We start from the raw sequence: 18188 nt of genomic DNA, 5'->3' as shown, positions 1-18188 counted from the left end.
GTAAAGTCGAGGCAAGGACCCCGGGGGGGCTCGTGTCCTGGCCCGCGCGGCCCAGGGGGCAGAAAGGTCAGCGCCCACCCCCCGGCGCGGGCACCCGGGCCGAACCTGGGCCGGGAGCGGAAGGTCCTGGACGGGCTGCGCCTCCCTCCCTTTTCTCGGATGGGGGAGGGCAGCGCCCCTCGGCCGGGGGGCTCCGGCCGGCGCTCCGGGCTTGTTTGCTTCTCAGCCCCGCAGCTCCCCGCCCTGTGACGGCAGCGGCGCTGGGAGCCCGAGGCCGGGGGAGGGGTGGCGGGAATGGTGGGGATGGCTGGAACCGGAGCTGCCCATTCAGTGCCCGCGCCGCCGGGGGAGGGGGCGGGGCCCCGCGCGGGCTCCCGCGGCGCAGGTGGGTGTCGTGCGGACCGAGCTTCCCCTTGTCCTCAGTGGGTGTCTTGCGGGCTGAGCTCCCCCTTGTCCAACGCTGCCCCCTCCGCTGTGCCTCCAGCTACGGAGTGCTCGCTGCCAGAGGGGTTCGCCGCACACCTCAGTTTCTCCCTCCACGCCCACCTCCTTACCCAGGGACCAGGGGCTCGTTTGAGAATGGTTTTTAACACTCGGAAGTTTTTCCCTTTTGAGGGAAGCCCCCCTACTTCGGAAAGAGAAGCAGTCCTTCCCTCTACTAACTCCGTTTACCCTGACCCTGCCCAAAAGCCCATTTCCATTTCGGTTGGGGGGCAGTGCCCATATGAATGACTCACTCCCATATGAGAGCTGGAGAGCTCAAACCCGCAGCGCAGATGAGAATGCATTGGGCCTCCTTCCCCTGCCTGCCTCTATGGCTGTTTTCCGCCTGGTAAGTGAACTCCACCCGGGGAGGAGACCCCCTTGTCTCCTCTTTTGTCCACTACCTTGTATCCAGTGCCTGGCACACTGTAGGCACTCCGTGACTGTTTGGTAAATAAATGTGCTGATTTTGGAGACTTCGAGGCCTGGTGTGTGGAAATCATACATTTTGGAATAGTCTGGACCTCGTCTGTGTGACCTTGAGCGAGTTACTTAACTTCTCTGTGTCTAGATTTCTTCCTCTCTATGCTGTCTACCTTATATATAAAAGTTTACGTCACGCCTGTAATCCCAGCACGTTGGGAGGCATAGGCGGGCAGATCACCTGAGCTCAGGAGTTCGAGACCAGCCTGGCCAACATGGCAAAACCCCGTCTCTACTAAAAATACCAAAATAAGCCAGGCGTGGTGGCATGTGCCTGTAAACCCAGCTACCTGGGAGACTGAGGCAGGAGAATCGCTGGAACCTGGGAGGTGGAGGTTGCAGTGAGCCGAGATTGTGCCACTGCACTCCAGCCTGGGCGACACAGTGAGACTCTGTCTCAAAAAAAAAAAAAAAAGTTTACCTTAGCTGAGCCCTAATTAGAGTTTCAGGGCTGGGGAAGGGTCTGGGCTCTCACAAAATCCTGGAAAGCGGCCGGGCGCGGTAGCTCACGCCTGTAATCTCAGCACTTTGGGAGGCTGCGGCGGGTAGATCACGAGGTCAGGAGTTCGAGACCAGCCTGGCCAAGATGGTGAAATCCCCCCCCATCTCTACCGAAAAAAAAAAATACAAAAATTAGCGGGGCATGGTGGAGGGCACCTGTAATCCCAGCTACTCAGGAGGCTGAGGCAGGAGAATCACTGGAACCCAGGAGGTGTGCTTGCAGTGAGCCAAGATCAAACCACTGCACTCCAGCCCCGCGCAGTGACTCACGCCTGTAATCCCAGCACTTTGGGAGGCTGAGGCGGGTGGGTCACGAGGTCCAGAGATGGAGACCATCCTGGCTAACACAGTGAAACCTCATCTTTACTAAAAATACAAAAAAATTAGCTGGGGTGGTCGTGGGTGCCTGTAGTCCCAGCTACTCGAGAGGCTGAGGCAGGAGAATGGCGTGAACCCGGGAGGAGGAGATTGCAGTGAGCTGAGATAGCACCACTGCACCCCAGCCTGGGCGACAGAGCGAAACTCCATCTCAAAAAAAAAAAAAAAAAAAAAAAAAAATCCTGGAAAGCTCTAGATGGTTCTCTTGCGTTAGCCATGGCCTGGCTACTATGCCCTAATGTTTGTTCCCACCCCTCCCCTTGGCAGAGATGTAGTTGAAGCCATCAGCTTTCCAGCTTGTGAGAGAAGCTTCTTTGAGTCTTTGCTGTGAAGAGGCCAAGAAAGGGTTTTCTTAGGCCAGGGGTGTATCAAATCAGCATGTAAGCCCAATTCTGCTCTCCCCAATGAAAAGAGAAATCTTGATTCTCCTCCGAAAGGAAGCAGTCTAGTGACAGAGACTTGAACAGTATAAACAAAATAGAAAAGTACCTGTACCCACACTAGAGGTGGATATGCTGGGATTATAGGTGGGATTCAGTTTTGGAGGTTAGTCACAGATAATGGGAAATCCTTTTTTTTTTTTTGTGGAGATGGAGTCTTGCTCTGTCGCCAGGCTGGAGCGCAGTGGTGCGATCTCAGCTCACTGCCACCTTCACCTCCCGGGTTCAAGTGATTCCCCTGCCTCAGCCTCCTGAGTAGCTGGGACTACAGGCACCTGCCACCACACCCAGCTAATTTTTTGTATTTTAGTAGAGACGGGGTTTCACCGTGTTGGCCAGGCTGGTCTCGAACTCCTAACCTCGCCTTGGCCTCCCAAGGTGTTGGGATTACAGGCGTGAGCCACTGTGAATGGCCAGGAAATATTTTTTAAGAGGATGATGACTTTTTCTACCAGTGTTAGAAACTATACTGTTTCTAACAGTGTTAGGACTATACTGCTCCAAAAGTGATTGCCAAGAAAATGTGAGAAATGTCAGCATATGCCACAGCTACGTATCATACCTGACAAAAGTTGACCTGCTCTGAACTCAGTGTTTCTCCTTTCCTCCTTCAGTGATTGATTTTTTTTTTTTTTTTTTTTTTTTTTTTGAGACGGAGTCTCGCTCTGCCGCCCAGGCTGGAGTACAGTGGCCTGATCTCAGCTCACTGCAAGCTCCGTCTCCTGGGTTCACGCCATTCTCCTGCCTCAGCCTCCTGAGTAGCTGGGACTATAGGCGCCCGCCACCGCGCCCGGCTAATTTTTTGTATTTTTAGTAGAGACGGGGTTTCACTGTGGTCTCGATCTCCTGACCTTGTGATCCGCCCGCCTCGGCCTCCCAAAGTGCTGGGATTACAGGCGTGAGCCACCGCGCCTGGCTGTGATTGATTGATTGATTGATTGATTGATTGATTGATTTTGAGACAGATTCTCACTCTGTTGCCCAGGCTGGAGTGCAGTGGTGCGATCTCGGCTCACTGCAAGCTCCGCCTCCCAGGTTCACATCATTCTCCTGCCTCAGCCTTCGGAGTAGCTGGAACTATAGGCGCCCGCCACTACGCCTGGCTAATTTTTTGTTTTTTCTGTAGAGACAGGGTTTCACCGTGTTAGCCATGATGGTCTCGATCTCCTGACCTCATGATCTGCCCGACTCGGCCTCTCTAAGTGCTGGGATTACAGGCGTGAGCCACCGCCCCCGGCCCAGTGTTTGATTTCTGGAGAAACATCCTGTCCCTTCTGCAAGGAGAAACACCAGGAATATTGGTAGACCAGGCTGGCCTTTCACAAAGGACCACTGGTATAATTCTAGGGGCATCTACAGATCCTCCTAACCCAAAAATCTGCCCCATCAGCCTGCTTCAGATGTTTCTAGGTCTTTAGCTGTGACATTATCCTCTGTTGAATGCAAACATCCTTGAGAGGTAATCTAGCAAGTTTTTTGGTTTTTTTGTTTGTTTGTTTTTGTTTTTTTTGAGACAGAGAGTTGCACTCTTGTTGCCCAGGCTGGAGTGCAATGGCGCGATCTGGGCTTACTGCAACCTCTGCCTCCAAGGTTCAAGTGATTCTTGGACTTGCCTCAGCCTCTTGAGTAGCTGGGATTACAGGCACCCACCACCATGCTTGGCTAATTTTCGTATTTTTAGTAGAAATGGGGTTTTGCCACGTTGGTCAGCCTGGTCTCGAACTCCCAACCTCAGGTGATCCTCCCGCCTCAGCATCCCAAAGTGCTGGGATTACAGGCGTGAGCCACCATGCCCAACCATCTAGGAAGCTTTTAATAGCTCAGAGTGCATAAATTGATCTGTTCCCCTTTTACCTGAGCACTAACCATTAGCAGTTTCCAGCAGGGAGGAGCCTCTAGGTCCTTCTTCCTGCCTCCCCAGCCTTTTGAGGTTCTACCACCCTCCAAACTATACAGTCCTGACTAAGGGTCTTGGGAACCTGGACAGCATCAGAAATTACATTCCTGTTTAAAGAATGGGGAAGACTAGCTCTACCCAGGACTCACATCATGTGTAACATTCTACACTAGGTAATCTCTCTAATCTCCAGTACTAGTATCTGCCTGCTAGCAGGTACCCCCCAGGACATCAACAGTGTCTGGCTTAAATGTGGGGAACCACCAGAACCTCATCCATGGGAGTATAAACTGGTATAACCAACTTTGGAGAACAATTTGGCAATATCTAATAAAGCAAACTGTATGCATCAGACATTCCTTGCCTAGAAATATAAATCCAAAACATTTGTTCACCAGAAGACATGTCTTCAGTGTTCATAGCAGCAATACCCATAACAGCCCCAAACTGGAAACCACCCAATCGCCAGTTGTTTGTACGCTCACACCACGGAGAATGAACAATTTATAACTCTACACGGCATGAACAAATTTCAGAATGACACAGGTGAGCAAAAGAAACTAGTCACAAAACACTACACACTGAGTAATTCCACTTATGAAAAGTATGAAAACCCAGGCCGTGGCTCACACCTGTAATCCCAGCACTTTGGGAGGCCAAGGTGGGTGGATCACCTGAGGTCGGGAGTTCAAGACCAGCCTGGCCAACATGGAGAAACCCTGTCTCTATGAAAAATACAAAAAAAAAAAAGAAAGAAAGAAAAGAAAAAAAAACAGCTGGGCGTGGTGGTGCATGCTTGTAATCCCGGCTACTCTGGAGGCTGAGGCAGGAGAATCGCTTGAACCTGGGAGTTGGAGGTTGCAGTGAGCTGAGAACACGCCACTTCGCTCCAGCCTGGGCAAAAAAGTGAAACTCCCATCTCAAAACAAAAACAAAAACAAAAACGTATAAAAACCCACAAAACGGCCGGGCGCGGTGGCTCAAGCCTGTAATCCCAGCACTTTGGGAGGCCGAGATGGGTGTATCACAAGGTCAGGAGATCGAGACCATCCTGGCTAACATGGTGAAACCCCGTCTCTACTAAAAAATACAAAAAACTAGCCGGGCGAGGTGGTGGGCGCCTGTGGTCCCAGCTACTCGGGAGGCTGAGGCAGGAGAATGGCGTAAACCCGGGAGGCGGAGCTTGCAGTGAGCTGAGATCCGGCCACTGCACTCCAGCCTGGGCGACTGAGCAAGACTCCGTCTCAAAAAAAAAAAAAAAAAACCCACAAAACTATCGTGTTAGAATCAAGAGAGTGGGTACCCTTAGGGGGAATAGTGACTAGAAGGGAACATGATGAGGTGAGGGTGTTGGTCACATGTTCTGTTTTTTGCTGTAGTTGATTTCACAGGTGTGTTCATTGTGTGAAAATTCACCCCGCTGTATAATTGTGATATAAGTTATTTTATATGTTTACTGCACATCAATTAAAAAGGTTTCTTTTTTTTTTTTTTTTTTTTTTTAAGACGGAGTCTCGCTCTGTCGCCCAGGCTGGAGTGCAGTGGCCGGATCTCAGCTCACTGCAAGCTCCGCCTCCCGGGTTTACGCCATTCTCCTGCCTCAGCCTCCCGAGTAGCTGGGACTACAGGCGCCCGCCACCTCGCCCGGCTAGTTTTTTGTATTTTTTTTAGTAGAGACGGGGCTTCACCATGTTAGCCAGGATGGTCTCAATCTCCTGACTTCGTGATCCGCCCACCTCGGCCTCTCAAAGTGCTGGGATTACAGGCTTGAGCCACCGCGCCCGGCCAAAAAGGTTTCTTTTTAAGTGCTTTAGTAAAGAAAGAAATGACCAGCTGGGCACAGTGGCTCACATCTGTAATCCCAGCACTTTGGGAGGCCGAGGCAGGTGGATCACCTGAGGTTAGGAGTTCGAGACCAGCCTTACCAATGTGCTGAAACCCCGTCTCTACTAAAAATACAAAAATCAGCAGGGCGTGGTGGTGGGCATGCACCTGTTGTCCCAGCTACTCAGGAGGCTGAGGCAGGAGAATCTCTTGAACCCGGGAAGCAGAGGCTGCAGTGAGCCGAGATCGCACCACTACACTCCAGCCTGGGCAACAGAGCGAGACTCTGTCTCAAAAAAATAGAAATGACTGTTTACCTTACAAGGTATTTGGGAACTTTTACATCCAGGTGGGAACCCCAAACATTAGACTTTTAGAGCCTAGGTGGAAAGAAGGCCGGACTTTTGGGCATGTAGCGGGAGTCCCGGAGGTATGAGACCTACCCCTAACCTCGGAGAATAGGGAGAAAAGGAGGAGGGGCAGGTTGTTTGTCTGCAGGTTGTGCCAAGACGGTTTGTCTCTAAAGGACAGTATGTCTGCCCAGAAGCCCTTCTCCAGCTGAGAACAGATGAGCAAACAGCATCCTATTCCCATTCTCCAAGGCAGGGCACTTCCACCTGGGCTGGAACATGCACTCATTGTTTGATGGGTTTTTGACATTGTTTTCCCTGCTTTCCTCTCTAAAAGACTCGAATCAGACTGGGCTGAAGAAACTTTGCTTCCCCACACCTTTCATCCCTGTCATCTCTGCAAGTGTCTGAAAGTGACTTCAGACCAGAAGGGCAGAACCAAACTATTTATTTGCCCAGAGGTCTTTGATAAGGAAAAATAATAGCAAAAGCAGTGATGCTGTCCATGTGTCCACAGGTGAAGCAAACCATGGAGGAGGCTGTCACCAGGAAGTTTGTGCATGAGGACAGCAGCCACATCATTGCTTTATGTGGTGAGTGAGGGACTGAAGGATGGTGGGAGGTGGGTCTAGAGCTGAGGACACTGGCCTGAGGCCGGGAAAGGATGAGTCCTCAGGTTCAGTAGCTCTCAAATCTGGCTGCAAGTCCAAATCAACTTGGAAGCTTTTGAAATCCTCTTTGGCCCCCTTTGCAGACCTCCTACATCAGGATCTTCAGGGGTCAAGAATCTGCATATTTTTAGTTCCCCAGGATAGTAATTCTTACATTTTAGCATGCATCAGAGTCACCTGAAGGGCTTGGTAAAATACAGATTTCCGGATCCCAATCCTGGAGTTTCTGATTCTAGTAGGTCTGGTGGAGAGCTGCTGCCCTAGGTCATTCGAGTTCAGGAACTAGTGCTCTGATTGATTTGGATTTTAACTTGAGAGAGGGGTTTGTGCTTTTTGGATGCTCTGTGCCACTTTCCCTTTCTGTTTCATCCCACCCGTGTTGCTCATCATCCTAACCCCAAGCACTTGACTGGATGTAAAAGAGGGCCAGGAGGGGTGGCCATGCCTTCCAGCCTCAGAAAGGAGAGAGTCTCTTACAAACTATTGCCTCCTTCTTCTCTGTGTGGCTAAGCCTTCCAGCCCCAGAAAGGAGAGAGTCTCTTACAAACTATTGCCTCCTTCTTCTCTGTGTGGCTAAGCCTTCCAGCCCCAGAAAGGAGAGAGTCCCTTATAAACCATTGCTGCCTCCTCAGCGTGAAGACTTTTGCTTTGCAGGAGCAAGCCTATCTCTACACACAGACTTTTCTTAGATTTCTAGGAATTTGAGCTTCCTCTCAGCCCCCCATCTGAAGGGACAGGGAACCATTCGCCTTCTCTGTGTTGTATTCCTTGGCCTCTGAGATTGGTGTTGGGGTTTGTGGAGGGAAAGGAATGAAAGAACAGACAAGGAAAGGGATGCTTTTGGACGGCAGTGTGGCGCAGCAGATCAAACTGCCCCTCCCCCCATTCAGCAGCAGCAGATCCCCACCGAGGGCTCACCAGGTGCCACTGTTCACCGTGCAAGGAAATGGCAGTGACAAGATGGACAGAGTCTCTGCCGCAGGAGCTTACATTCTGTTGGGGAGACAGACAGGAAACAAATGCACAAGTAAATATATCATCCAACAACTTAGCACGTGATAAGAGCTAGGAAGAAAAACCAGATGTGGGAGGGCAGTCAGGGAGAGGCAGCCCCTGAGCAGAGTCTGAGTGACAGACGCGTTTGAATCCTGGCATCCTGCCTTTTAAGTCATCTTGGTCAAGTTTCTTAACTTCTCTCACCCTCAGTTTGCTCCTCTAAAAACAGGGGGATGATTCCCACCTGAAGGAATCTTTGTGGGGATTGAGATGATGCGTGTAAATGTTCATTTGCTCGTAGCATTGTAAGTGCTCAAAGAATGTTCGTCTCTCCTCCTTTGAGGTGTTGAGGCGAAAGGTAGGTTTGTAGGACTTGAGTTCACACCATGTCCGTTTGGGAAGGTTTTCCCAGTTCTTTGAGATGATGGAATAATGATTCCCAGGTTTACAAGACACAGCCTGACCTCAGTTTTTCTCAGCAGAACCTATGCTCTGGAAAAAAAAGCATGCCAGTCTTATGATAAGCAACTTTGAAGAGTGTTAGAATTCTCAGCCGGGCGCAGTGGCTCACGCCTGTAATCCCAGCACTTTGGGAGGCCGAGGCGGGTGGATCACGAGGTCAGGAGATCGAGACCATCCTCGCTAACATGGTGAAACCCCGTCTCTACTAAAAATACAAAAAATTAGCCAGGCGTGGTGGTGGGCGCCTGTAGTTCCAGCTACTCGGGAGGCTGAGGCAGGAGAAAGGCGTGAACCTGGGAGGTGGAGCTTGCACCGAGCCGAGATCGCACCACTGCACTCTAGTCTGGGCAACAGAGTAAAACTCCGTCTCAAAAAAAAAAAAAAAGTATTAGAATTCTCTTCCTGCCGGGCGCGGTGGCTCAAGCCTGTAATCCCAGCACTTTGGGAGGCCGAGATGGGTAGATCACGAGGTCAGGAGATCGAGACCATCCTGGCTAACACGGTGAAACCCCGTCTCTACTAAAAATACAAAAAACTAGCCGGGCGTGGTGGTGGGCGCCTGTAGTCCCAGCTACTCGGGAGGCTGAGGCAGGAGAATGGCGTGAACCTGGGAGGCAGAGCTTGCATTGAGCTGAGATCCGGCCACTGCACTCCAGCCTGGGCGACAGAGCGCGACTCCGTCTCAAAAAAAAAAAAAAAAATTCTCTTCCTTTCCTCCTGTGCTATGTTCTCTTGACATTCGCCAGTGTCTGTTGTCACCAGAAGGGCTGTGCTGGCAGCCCAGTTATGCGTGGCTTGGTGCTGGGCTTCCTCAAAGCACACACACTAGAGAAAACAGAATAAAACGGTGCAGACAGCTTGTGCATGGGCGCCGTGTGTGGGTAGCCCTGGGAGAAGCAGGGAAAAGGGGCATGAGGCAGGAGGAGGCTGTGGATGTCTCCCATTCAGGCCATTAGTGTGAGAAGAAGCTGTCAGCTCTCCTCCAGTCAGTCCACGGGCCCCCTGGAGAGCAGTGGGGCTTTCCCTTTTGTCTTCTGCCTGAAGTTTGTGCATGAGGACAGCAGCCACATCATTGCTTTATGTAGTGAATGAGTGACTGAAGGATGATGGGAGGCGGATCTGGAGCTGAGGACACTGGCCTGGGGCCGGGAAAAGATGAGTCCTCAGGTTTAGTAGCTCTGAGATCTGACTGCAAGTCCAGATCAACTTGGAAGGTTTTGAAGTCCTCTTTGGCCCCATTTGCAGACCTCCTACATCAAGATCTTCAAGGATGAAGAATCTGCATATTTTCAGTTCCCCAGGATAGTAATTCTCACATTTTAGCATACATCAGAGTCACCTGAAGGGCTTGGTAAGACACAGATTTCTGGGTCCCAGTCCTGGAGGTGCTGATTCTAGTAGGTCTGGGGACCCCACTTTGAGGCCCCACTTTGAGGGCTCTTTCCGGGAGGCAGGGATATCATACTCCAAAGGAACGGTGTTTCTCCTTTCAGTCAGTTTCAGTAACTGGAAGAGAATAAGGCCCTCGAGTCTCCCGCCTTCTAAACTGCCCAGGAGCAAGAGGAGCCCCGTGCTGTCAGTCCTCAGGAGGTGCCTTAGTGCCACCACTAGGAAATTCAGTGCTTACAGGGCCAGACAACAAATGATTGCAGGGGAAGCTAGCGGGATGTGAGGCAGCGGCAGAGACTGAGGTGACCCAGCGGCACTTGCCCTGTGTGAAGACGGGCAGCCAGTATTTTGGCTCTTGCAGGAATTTGGGCCCAGGCTTCCCATGGCCTCTGTTTTATTTTCATCTCACTTGAAGCCAGAAGTCTGGGTTTTTATATGAAATGTCCTATTTTTGGCTGGGGTGGCTCACGTCTGTAATCCCAGCACTTTGGGAGGCTGAGGTGGGCGGATCACTTAAGGTCAGGAGTTCAAGACCAGCCTGGCCAACAAAACCCCATCTCTACTAAAAATAAGAAAAGTTCGCCGGGTATGGTGGCACACGCCTGTAATCCCAGCTACTCAGGAGGCTGAGGCAGGAGAATTGCTTCAACCTAGAAGTGGAGGTTGCAGTGAGCCGAGATCTCCAGCCTGGGCAACAAGAGCGAAATTCAGTCTCAAAAAAAAGAAAAAAAAAGAGAGAGAAATTTCCTATTTTTTAAATACTGACAGCTAATTCCCATTTAAAAAAAAAATTGTGTGGGCCAAGCTAAAGACATCTGCCAGCCTCTGCCAGCGTGCTGCCTCTGCTTTGGGCTCGGTACAGTCACTGAGAACAGGAGCAGGAGAGGTTCCTCTGCCAGTGTGCTGCCTCTGCTTTGGGCTCGGTACAGTCACTGAGAACAGGAGCAAGAGAGGTTCCTCTGCCAGCATGCTGCCTCTGCTTTGAGCTCAGCACAGTCACTGAAAACAGGAACAGGAGAGGTTCCAACAGTATCAGGCTAAGTCAGGCCAGGGTGTCTCAGGGTCCGTGGATAGAGGAATCCTTAAGCTTTGTCAAAATTGGTGCTCAGTGGTGAGATAAATCCCAATTTGGACTGAAACTGAGGCTCGTTGAAAGCATTGATTATCAACCTTTTTCCTCTGCCTGCAAAGCCGCTTCCATGCATTGCATGGTGGAATCATGAGAGATGCTTGCAGGGGAGGGGGAGGGAAGACTAGCGAGGTATGGATCAAAAACACCACCCCTCTCTGCCATTTTGGAGATTCTGATGTGCCAGTCTCCCTCAGTCCCTGGAAAAATGCTCTGAAATGCATTTTTAGGCTGAAGTTGATCCAGACTTAAACTGTGCCTTGCTACTGCCCTAGCCACGTCCAGAATTCAGCTTTGTTGTGGGAGAAATGGGAGGATAGAGAACGTGCTGAGAGGGCAGGAGCAGAGTGAAGTCTGTGGAGACTGGATTACAAGCCCAGCGACACCACGGTCCCTGGTGTACTGGGCCCCTCAACTCCACACTGACCCATGGTTCTTGGCAGAGGAGGGTTAGGGGGTGACCGAGGAGAGCCAGGCCTAGGCAATACGAGCTTCTCTGAGCTTCTTAGAATGCAGACATTTAAACAGAAAACACAGAGCCTTCCTGGACAGCCTTCCTGGAGAATCACTGGGTCAAGACCTGACCATGGGCAAACCCAGGAAAGTTTGCAGCCAGATCCCCATTCCCGTGACCCCAGGGGAGGGGCGAGACTCCTAGGACTGGCTAGAAAGATGCTTTGTGGAGTGTTTGTTGTGGTTGTTCCTAAACCTGTCTGTCCAGAAGCTGGGTATGCAGTAGGCCCCTGCAAATAGGAAGTTCCCTGGGGTGGAAGTTTCGCTGGCAAACCAGGCTGGCAGCGGTGGCTGCTGGCGAGGGGGTCTCTGTGTGCTGTTCCCAGGCCCGAGGATCAGAACTTATGTCACTGGCATGGAGGGTGGTGGTTGGAGAATGGACTCAAAACTACCACTCTGGGGCCAGGCGTGGTGACTCACACCTGTAATCCCAGTGCTTTGGGAGGCTGAGGCGGGAGGATCCCTTGAGACCAGCCTGGGCAATATTCCAAGACCCAGCCTCTACAAAAAAATAAATCACTGAGGCCGGGCGCGGTGGCTCAAGCCTGTCATCCCAGCATTTTGGGAGGCCGAGACGGGCGGATCACGAGGTCAGGAGATCAAGACCATCCTGGCTAACACGGTGAAACCCCGTCTCTACTAAAAAATACAAAAATCTAGCCGGGCGAGGTGGCGGGCGCCTGTAGTCCCAGCTACTCGGGAGGCTGAGGCAGGAGAATGGCGTAAACCCAGGAGGCGGAGCTTGCAGTGAGCTGAGATCCGGCCACTGTGCTCCAGCCTGGGCGACAGAGCGAGACTCCGTCTCAAAATAAATAAATAAATAAATAAATAAATAAATAAATAAATAACTGGCTGGGCATGGTGGTACACGCCTGTAGTCCCAGCTACTCTAGAGACTGAGGTAGGAGGATCACTTGAGCCCAGGAGGTCTAAGCTGCAGTGAGCTATGATTGCACCACTGCACTCCAGCCTGGGCAAGAGAGAGAGAGAGAGAGAGAGAGAGACAGAGAGACCCTGTCTCATTTGTTTGTTTGTTTATTTATTTATTTGTTTTGAGATGGAGTCTTGCTCTGCTACCCAGGCTGGAGTTCCGTGGCGCTTTCTCAGCTCACTGCAACCTCTGCCTCCCAGATTCAAGCGATTCTCCTGCCTCAGCCTCCCAAGTAGCTGGGATTACAGGCGCCCGCCACCACGCCCGGCTAATTTTGTTTTTGTATTTTTAGTAGAGACGGGGTTTCACCATGTTGGCCAGGCTGGTCTCGATCTCCTGACCTCATGATCCGCCCGCCTCGGCCTCCCGAAGTGCTGGGATTCCAGGCGTGAGCCCCCGCGCCCGGCCAGGGAAGAGTGCTTTTAATGTGCATTTGTGGGCAGAACACTCAAGGGCAGGGTTAAACAGCAAATTATCCTACCTTTCACTCTTGAACTCTGCATCTGAAGTAGTCATGCATGCACTTAGAGAGGCACAGTTACTCCGTTGCCATCGGGGATCTGGGGTAATTTAGGCCTCAACCCATCATGTCTCTGGCCTGCTCTCCCCTCTGGCTCAGTTCTAGGAGTGTCTGCCTCCACACGGCCTGTCTTTCTTTCCCTTCCTTCCTTCCTTCCTTCCTTCCTTCCTTCCTTCCTCCCTCCCTCCTTCCTTCCTTTCTTTCTTTTTTTTTCTTTCTTTCTTTTTCTTTTTTCTTTCTTTCTTTCTTTCTTCTTTCTTTCTTTCTCTCTCTCTCTCTCTCTCTCTTTCTTTCTTTCTTTCTTTCTTTCTTTCTTTCTTTCTCCTTCCTTCCTTCCTTCCTTCCTTCCTTTCTTTCTTTCTCTTCTTTCTTTCTTTTCTTTCTTTCTTTCAGATGAGGTCTTGCTATGTTGCCCAGATTGGTCTCAAACTCCTGGGCTCCAGGTATGCTCCTGCCTTGGCCTCCCATGTAACTGGGATTGCAGGTGCATACCACCGCCGAGGTCCATAGTGTTTTATTTACCCTATTCCGATTGGGCACTGAGTTTGCATTTTAACCTTTGGCTGGTAGAGCAGGTTTCAGAGGCTCACAGAGAGGCTTCTGGCCAGGCAGAGCAGGTTCTCAGGCCAATCATATCTCCTAGGACCTCAGCCTCCCCACCCCCCAGGGGTTGGGGCAGACACCAGCTTGCCTCCTCAGTCACCAGATTCCCTGCCCTCCTGTGTGCAAATGGGTCAACATGAGGATTGCTTCAGACTGAGGATGAGCTGTAATTCGAAAAGGGCGGAGTCGGTGGAGCTGGGAATAACATCAGGCTTTATTAACCAGCTCCCTGTTGCTAGGCAGCTTTCATTAGCCAGGAAGGTCTGCCCTGCAGTGAGCTCCTTCAGGGAATGGCAAGGAGATGCTAATAAGCTGGGAGAGAAGCCGGTGCTAGGGAAGGCTTGCCTCTCCCCTGGGATATTGCAGCCCGCGATATTTCAGCACATTCTGAGATTTGGACTCCAGGCAGTCTTCATCCTGTCTTTTTTCAGTAAAAGGGATTCCTGGAGGCTGCAGCAGGAGGATCCCTTGCAGGAGTTCAAGACCAGCTGGGTAACAAAGACCCCATCTCCACAAAAAGGAAGAGCAGGTTCCTCCTCCTTCCCACCCACAGGGAATGAATAGCTCATTCTCTTGCTGTCTAACTTCTGCCTTCCATCCAGAAATGATCTAAGAGGAAGAAGGGAGCTCTCTGAAGGAGCTGACTCCCCTCACTCTATCTTGGGGCATCGCGGAGGGCATGTGGGAGTGTTCATAGCTCGGACTTTGGGGTCACGGAGACCTGGGTTCATGTCCTGGCTGTGCCACGAAGTATGTAGCCATGGTTACTCATCTGTGAGCCTACCCCAGAAAGCAGATGTAAGGAATAGAAGAGCAATGTAGGCAACGCACACAGCGTGGATCTGAGCATGCAGTAGGCACTCAATCACATTCTACTTTGGATTTTGTTTTGTTTTGTTTCGTTTTGTTTGAGATGGAGTCTCACTCTCTCCCAGGCTGGAGTGCAGTGGTGTGATCATAGCTCACTGCAGCCTCGACCTCGGTTCAGGCGATCCTCTCACCTCAGCCTCCCAAGTAGCTGGGTTTACAGGTCTACACGCCACCACACCCAGCTAACTTTTTGTATTTTCGTAGAGACGGGGTTTTGCCATGTTGCCCAGGCTGGTATCAAACTCCTGACCTCAAGTGATCCACCCGCCTCAGCCTCCTAAAGTGCTGAGATTACAGGTGTGAACCACCACCCCACATCTGCTGTGTTTTTGAAAGTAAGCTTAGGCTGGGCACAGTGGCTTACGCCTGTCAGCCCAGCACTTTGGGAGGCTGAGCCGGGTGGATCATCTGGGGTCAGGAGTTTGAGACCAGCCTGGCCAAAATGGCAAAACCCCATCTCTACTAAAAATACAAAAATTAGCTGGGCCTGGTGGTGCACGACTGTAATCCCAGCTCCTTGGGAGGCTGAGGCAGGAGAATCACCTGAACCTGGGAGATGGAGGTTTCAGTGAGCTGAGATTGCGCCACTGCACTCCAGCCTCGGCAACAGAGCGAGACTTGGTCTAAAAAAAAAAAAAAGTGACCTTACAACCTTTCCTATAAAGCCTCCACAACCCTTCCCCAGGATTCCTTCTGGGAATCTGTGTTTCTGGAAGTTTGGAGCATCTGGAAAATCTGAAATTTGAACATCAGGAACTCAATAAGGAAATTTGATAATATAAAGGAATTGTTATTAATTTTGTTGATGTAATAAAGGTATAAGTACATGTTTTTTTTTTTTTTTTTTTTTTTGAGACGGAGTCTTGCTCTGCCGCCCAGGCTGGAGTGCAGTGGCCGGCTCTCAGCTCACTGCAAGCTCCGCCTCCCGGGTTCACGCCATTCTCCTGTCTCAGCCTCCCGAGTAGCTGGGACTACAGGCGCCCGCCTCGTCGCCCGGCTAGTTTTTTGTATTTTTAGTAGAGACGGGGTTTCGCCGTATTAGCCAGGATGGTCTCGATCTCCTGACCTCGTGATCCGCCCGTCTCGGCCTCCAAAGTGCTGGGATTACAGGCTTGAGCCACCGCGCCCGGCCATAAGTACATGTTTTTAAGAGTCTTCTTTTAGGCCAGGTGTGGTGGCCTAAAATCCAAAGTGTTGGGATTATAGATGTGAGCCACCGCGCGGGCCTAGAGTTTGTTTTTTTTTTTTTCTTTTCTTTTTTTTTTTTTTTTTGAGACGGAGTCTCACTCTGTCACCGGGCTGGAGTACAGTGGCCGGATCTCAGCTCATTGCAAGTTCCGCCTCCCAGGTTTACGCCATTCTCCTGCCTCAGCCTCCCGAGTAGCTGGGACTACAGGCGCCCGCCACTCGCCCGGCTAGTTTTTTGTATTTTTAGTAGAGACGGGGTTTCGCCGTATTAGCCAGGATGGTCTCGATCTCCTGACCTCGTGATCCGCCCGTCTCGGCCTCCCAAAGTGCTGGGATTACAGGCTTGAGCCACCGCGCCCGGCCATAAGTACATGTTTTTAAGAGTCTTCTTTTAGGCCAGGTGTGGTGGCCTAAAATCCCAAAGTGTTGGATTATAGATGTGAGCCACCGCGCCGGGCCTAGAGTTTGTTTTTTTTTTTTTCTTTTCTTTTTTTTTTTTTTTTGAGACGGAGTCTCACTCTGTCACCCGGGCTGGAGTACAGTGGCCGGATCTCAGCTCATTGCAAGTTCCGCCTCCCAGGTTTACGCCATTCTCCTGCCTCAGCCTCCCGAGTAGCTGGGACTACAGGCGCCCGCCACCTCGCCTGGCTAGCTTTTTGTATTTTTTAGTAGAGACGGGGTTTCACCGTGTTAGCCAGGATGGTCTCGAACTCCTGACCTCATGATCCGCCCGTCTCGGCCTCCCAAAGTGCTGGGATTACAGGCTTGAGCCACCGCGCCCAGCCTTTTTTTTTCTTTAGTAGAGATGGGGTTTCACTATGTTACCCAGGATGGTCTCAATCTCCTGACCTCATGATCTGCCCTCCTTGGCCTCCCAAAGTGCTGGGTTTTCAGGCGTGAGCTACCACGCCCAGCCAAGTTTTTTATACCAATAAAAAAGATTGTATTCTTTGTTCATACCTCCCTTTTTGTAATTAAAAGGTGTCATGCAATTATGCCATTCTGCATCTTGCTGTTGGTGAGCTCTCCATTATTCATTCCTAGAGAGCATCCTCATTCTTTTTCAGAGTTGCATGATGTTCTGCTAGAGATGTACCATATTTACTTAACCTGTCCCCTATCGATGGGCATGTGGATGGTTTCCAGTCTTTTGCTGTTATAACTAAATAATCATGCAGTTATATCTGCAGGATGGATTCTCAGAGAGGGGTTACTGGGTCAGAGGTTATTTGCAACATTAATGGAGAGTGCCATATTGTGTCTGTACAGGTTGCAGCATCTCGCCTTCCCACCAGCAATATATTAGTGGATTCAGCAGCTCCCCACGTCCCTTCCATCTCTGTCTTCCTGGTGTCTCCTCTACTCTAAATTGGGCCTCTTTGAATAGTGAAATCAGGGTATAAGGGTTGGGGGCAGGGGTCCCATATCTTAGAATGGTGGAATCGGGGTGTAAGGGTTGGGGACAGGGGCTCCATATCTTAGAATGGTGGAATCGGGGTGTAAGGGTTGGGGCGCCCACAGGATTCCATCAGTATCTGTGGTCTCCAGCCCCATGTCCCTTCCATCTCTGTCTTCCTGGTGTCTTCTCTACTCTAAATTGGGCCTCTTGCAATGGTGAAATCGGGGTGTAAGGGCTGGGGACAGGGGCCCCATATCTTAGAATTTGTGAAGCTGCATAACTTGACTTTGGGGTCATATCAGGGCCTGGTGAAGGGAACCCCAGGGCTAGTCTGGGTCTGTAGTTCCTGGCCTTTCCCTGGGAACGTGGCACCAGAGCTTTGCAGGGGTGTCCAACAGTGTGCTGGGGTTAAATGTAGTTATGCTCCTGCCCACTCACTGTTGCAGTTCTTTGAGCCTTGCTGTCAGCAGGATGGGATGGGCTGACAGGGTAGAGAATGTACCTGGGCTCAGCTGGCCCAGACTCCAAAGGCCACCAGAAAACCAAGGTGGCAAATACCCATCATTCAACGGGTGGATAAAGAAACTGTGATATATAAAGACAGTGGAATACTACTCAGCCATAAAAAGGAATGCATTCATGGCATTTGCAGCAACCTGCATGGGAATGGAGACTATTATTCTTTTTATTTTATTTTATTTTATTTAGATGCAGTTTTTGCTCTTGTCACCCAGGCTGGAGTGCAATGGCACGATCTCAGCTCACGGCAACCTCTGCTTCCCAGGTTCAAGCAGTTCTCCTGCCTCAGCCTCCCGAGTAGTTGGGACTACAGGTGCCCACCACCACACCCAGCTAATTTTTGTGTTTTTAGTAGAGATGGAGTTTCACCATATTGGCCAGGCTGGTCTCCAACTCCAGACCTCAGGTGATCCGCCTGCCTCGGCCTCCCAAAGTGCTGGGATTACAAGTGTGAGCCACCGCGCCCGGCCACTAAAGTCATGTTTCTCTCTTCTCTGTTTTGATTCATTTGCCCAAACCTTTCCATGCCAACCAGTGTTGGTTTTTATTAATTAGTTCACATTTTTTCTCATATGAAATGAGCCAAATGATGTCAAGGTTGTCACCTCATTGTGGTGTGCCCAGGGTGGCCATAGGTGGTGC

At 50.8% G+C, this 18188-nt stretch overlaps 1 protein-coding gene across 3 annotated transcripts in view; it reads left to right on the top strand.

Annotated features, from left to right (window-relative positions):
* Positions 1 to 18188, top strand: part of SGSM2 (small G protein signaling modulator 2) — a 43278-nt gene that overhangs the window by 248 nt on the left and 24842 nt on the right. For all 3 annotated transcript variants that reach the window (XM_033185126.1, XM_033185124.1, XM_033185123.1), the window contains exon 2: positions 6874 to 6949. In XM_033185126.1, the coding sequence (XP_033041017.1) occupies positions 6874 to 6949 (76 nt within the window). The remainder of the gene's footprint in view (positions 1 to 6873; positions 6950 to 18188) is intronic.

The sequence above is a fragment of the Trachypithecus francoisi genome, unplaced genomic scaffold (assembly GCF_009764315.1).
Source record: "Trachypithecus francoisi isolate TF-2019V2 unplaced genomic scaffold, Tfra_2.0 Lachesis_group20, whole genome shotgun sequence".
Lineage (NCBI taxonomy): Eukaryota > Metazoa > Chordata > Mammalia > Primates > Cercopithecidae > Trachypithecus > Trachypithecus francoisi.
Note: the sequence above shows the minus strand (reverse complement) of the source record. Positions and strands in the feature narration are given on the sequence as shown.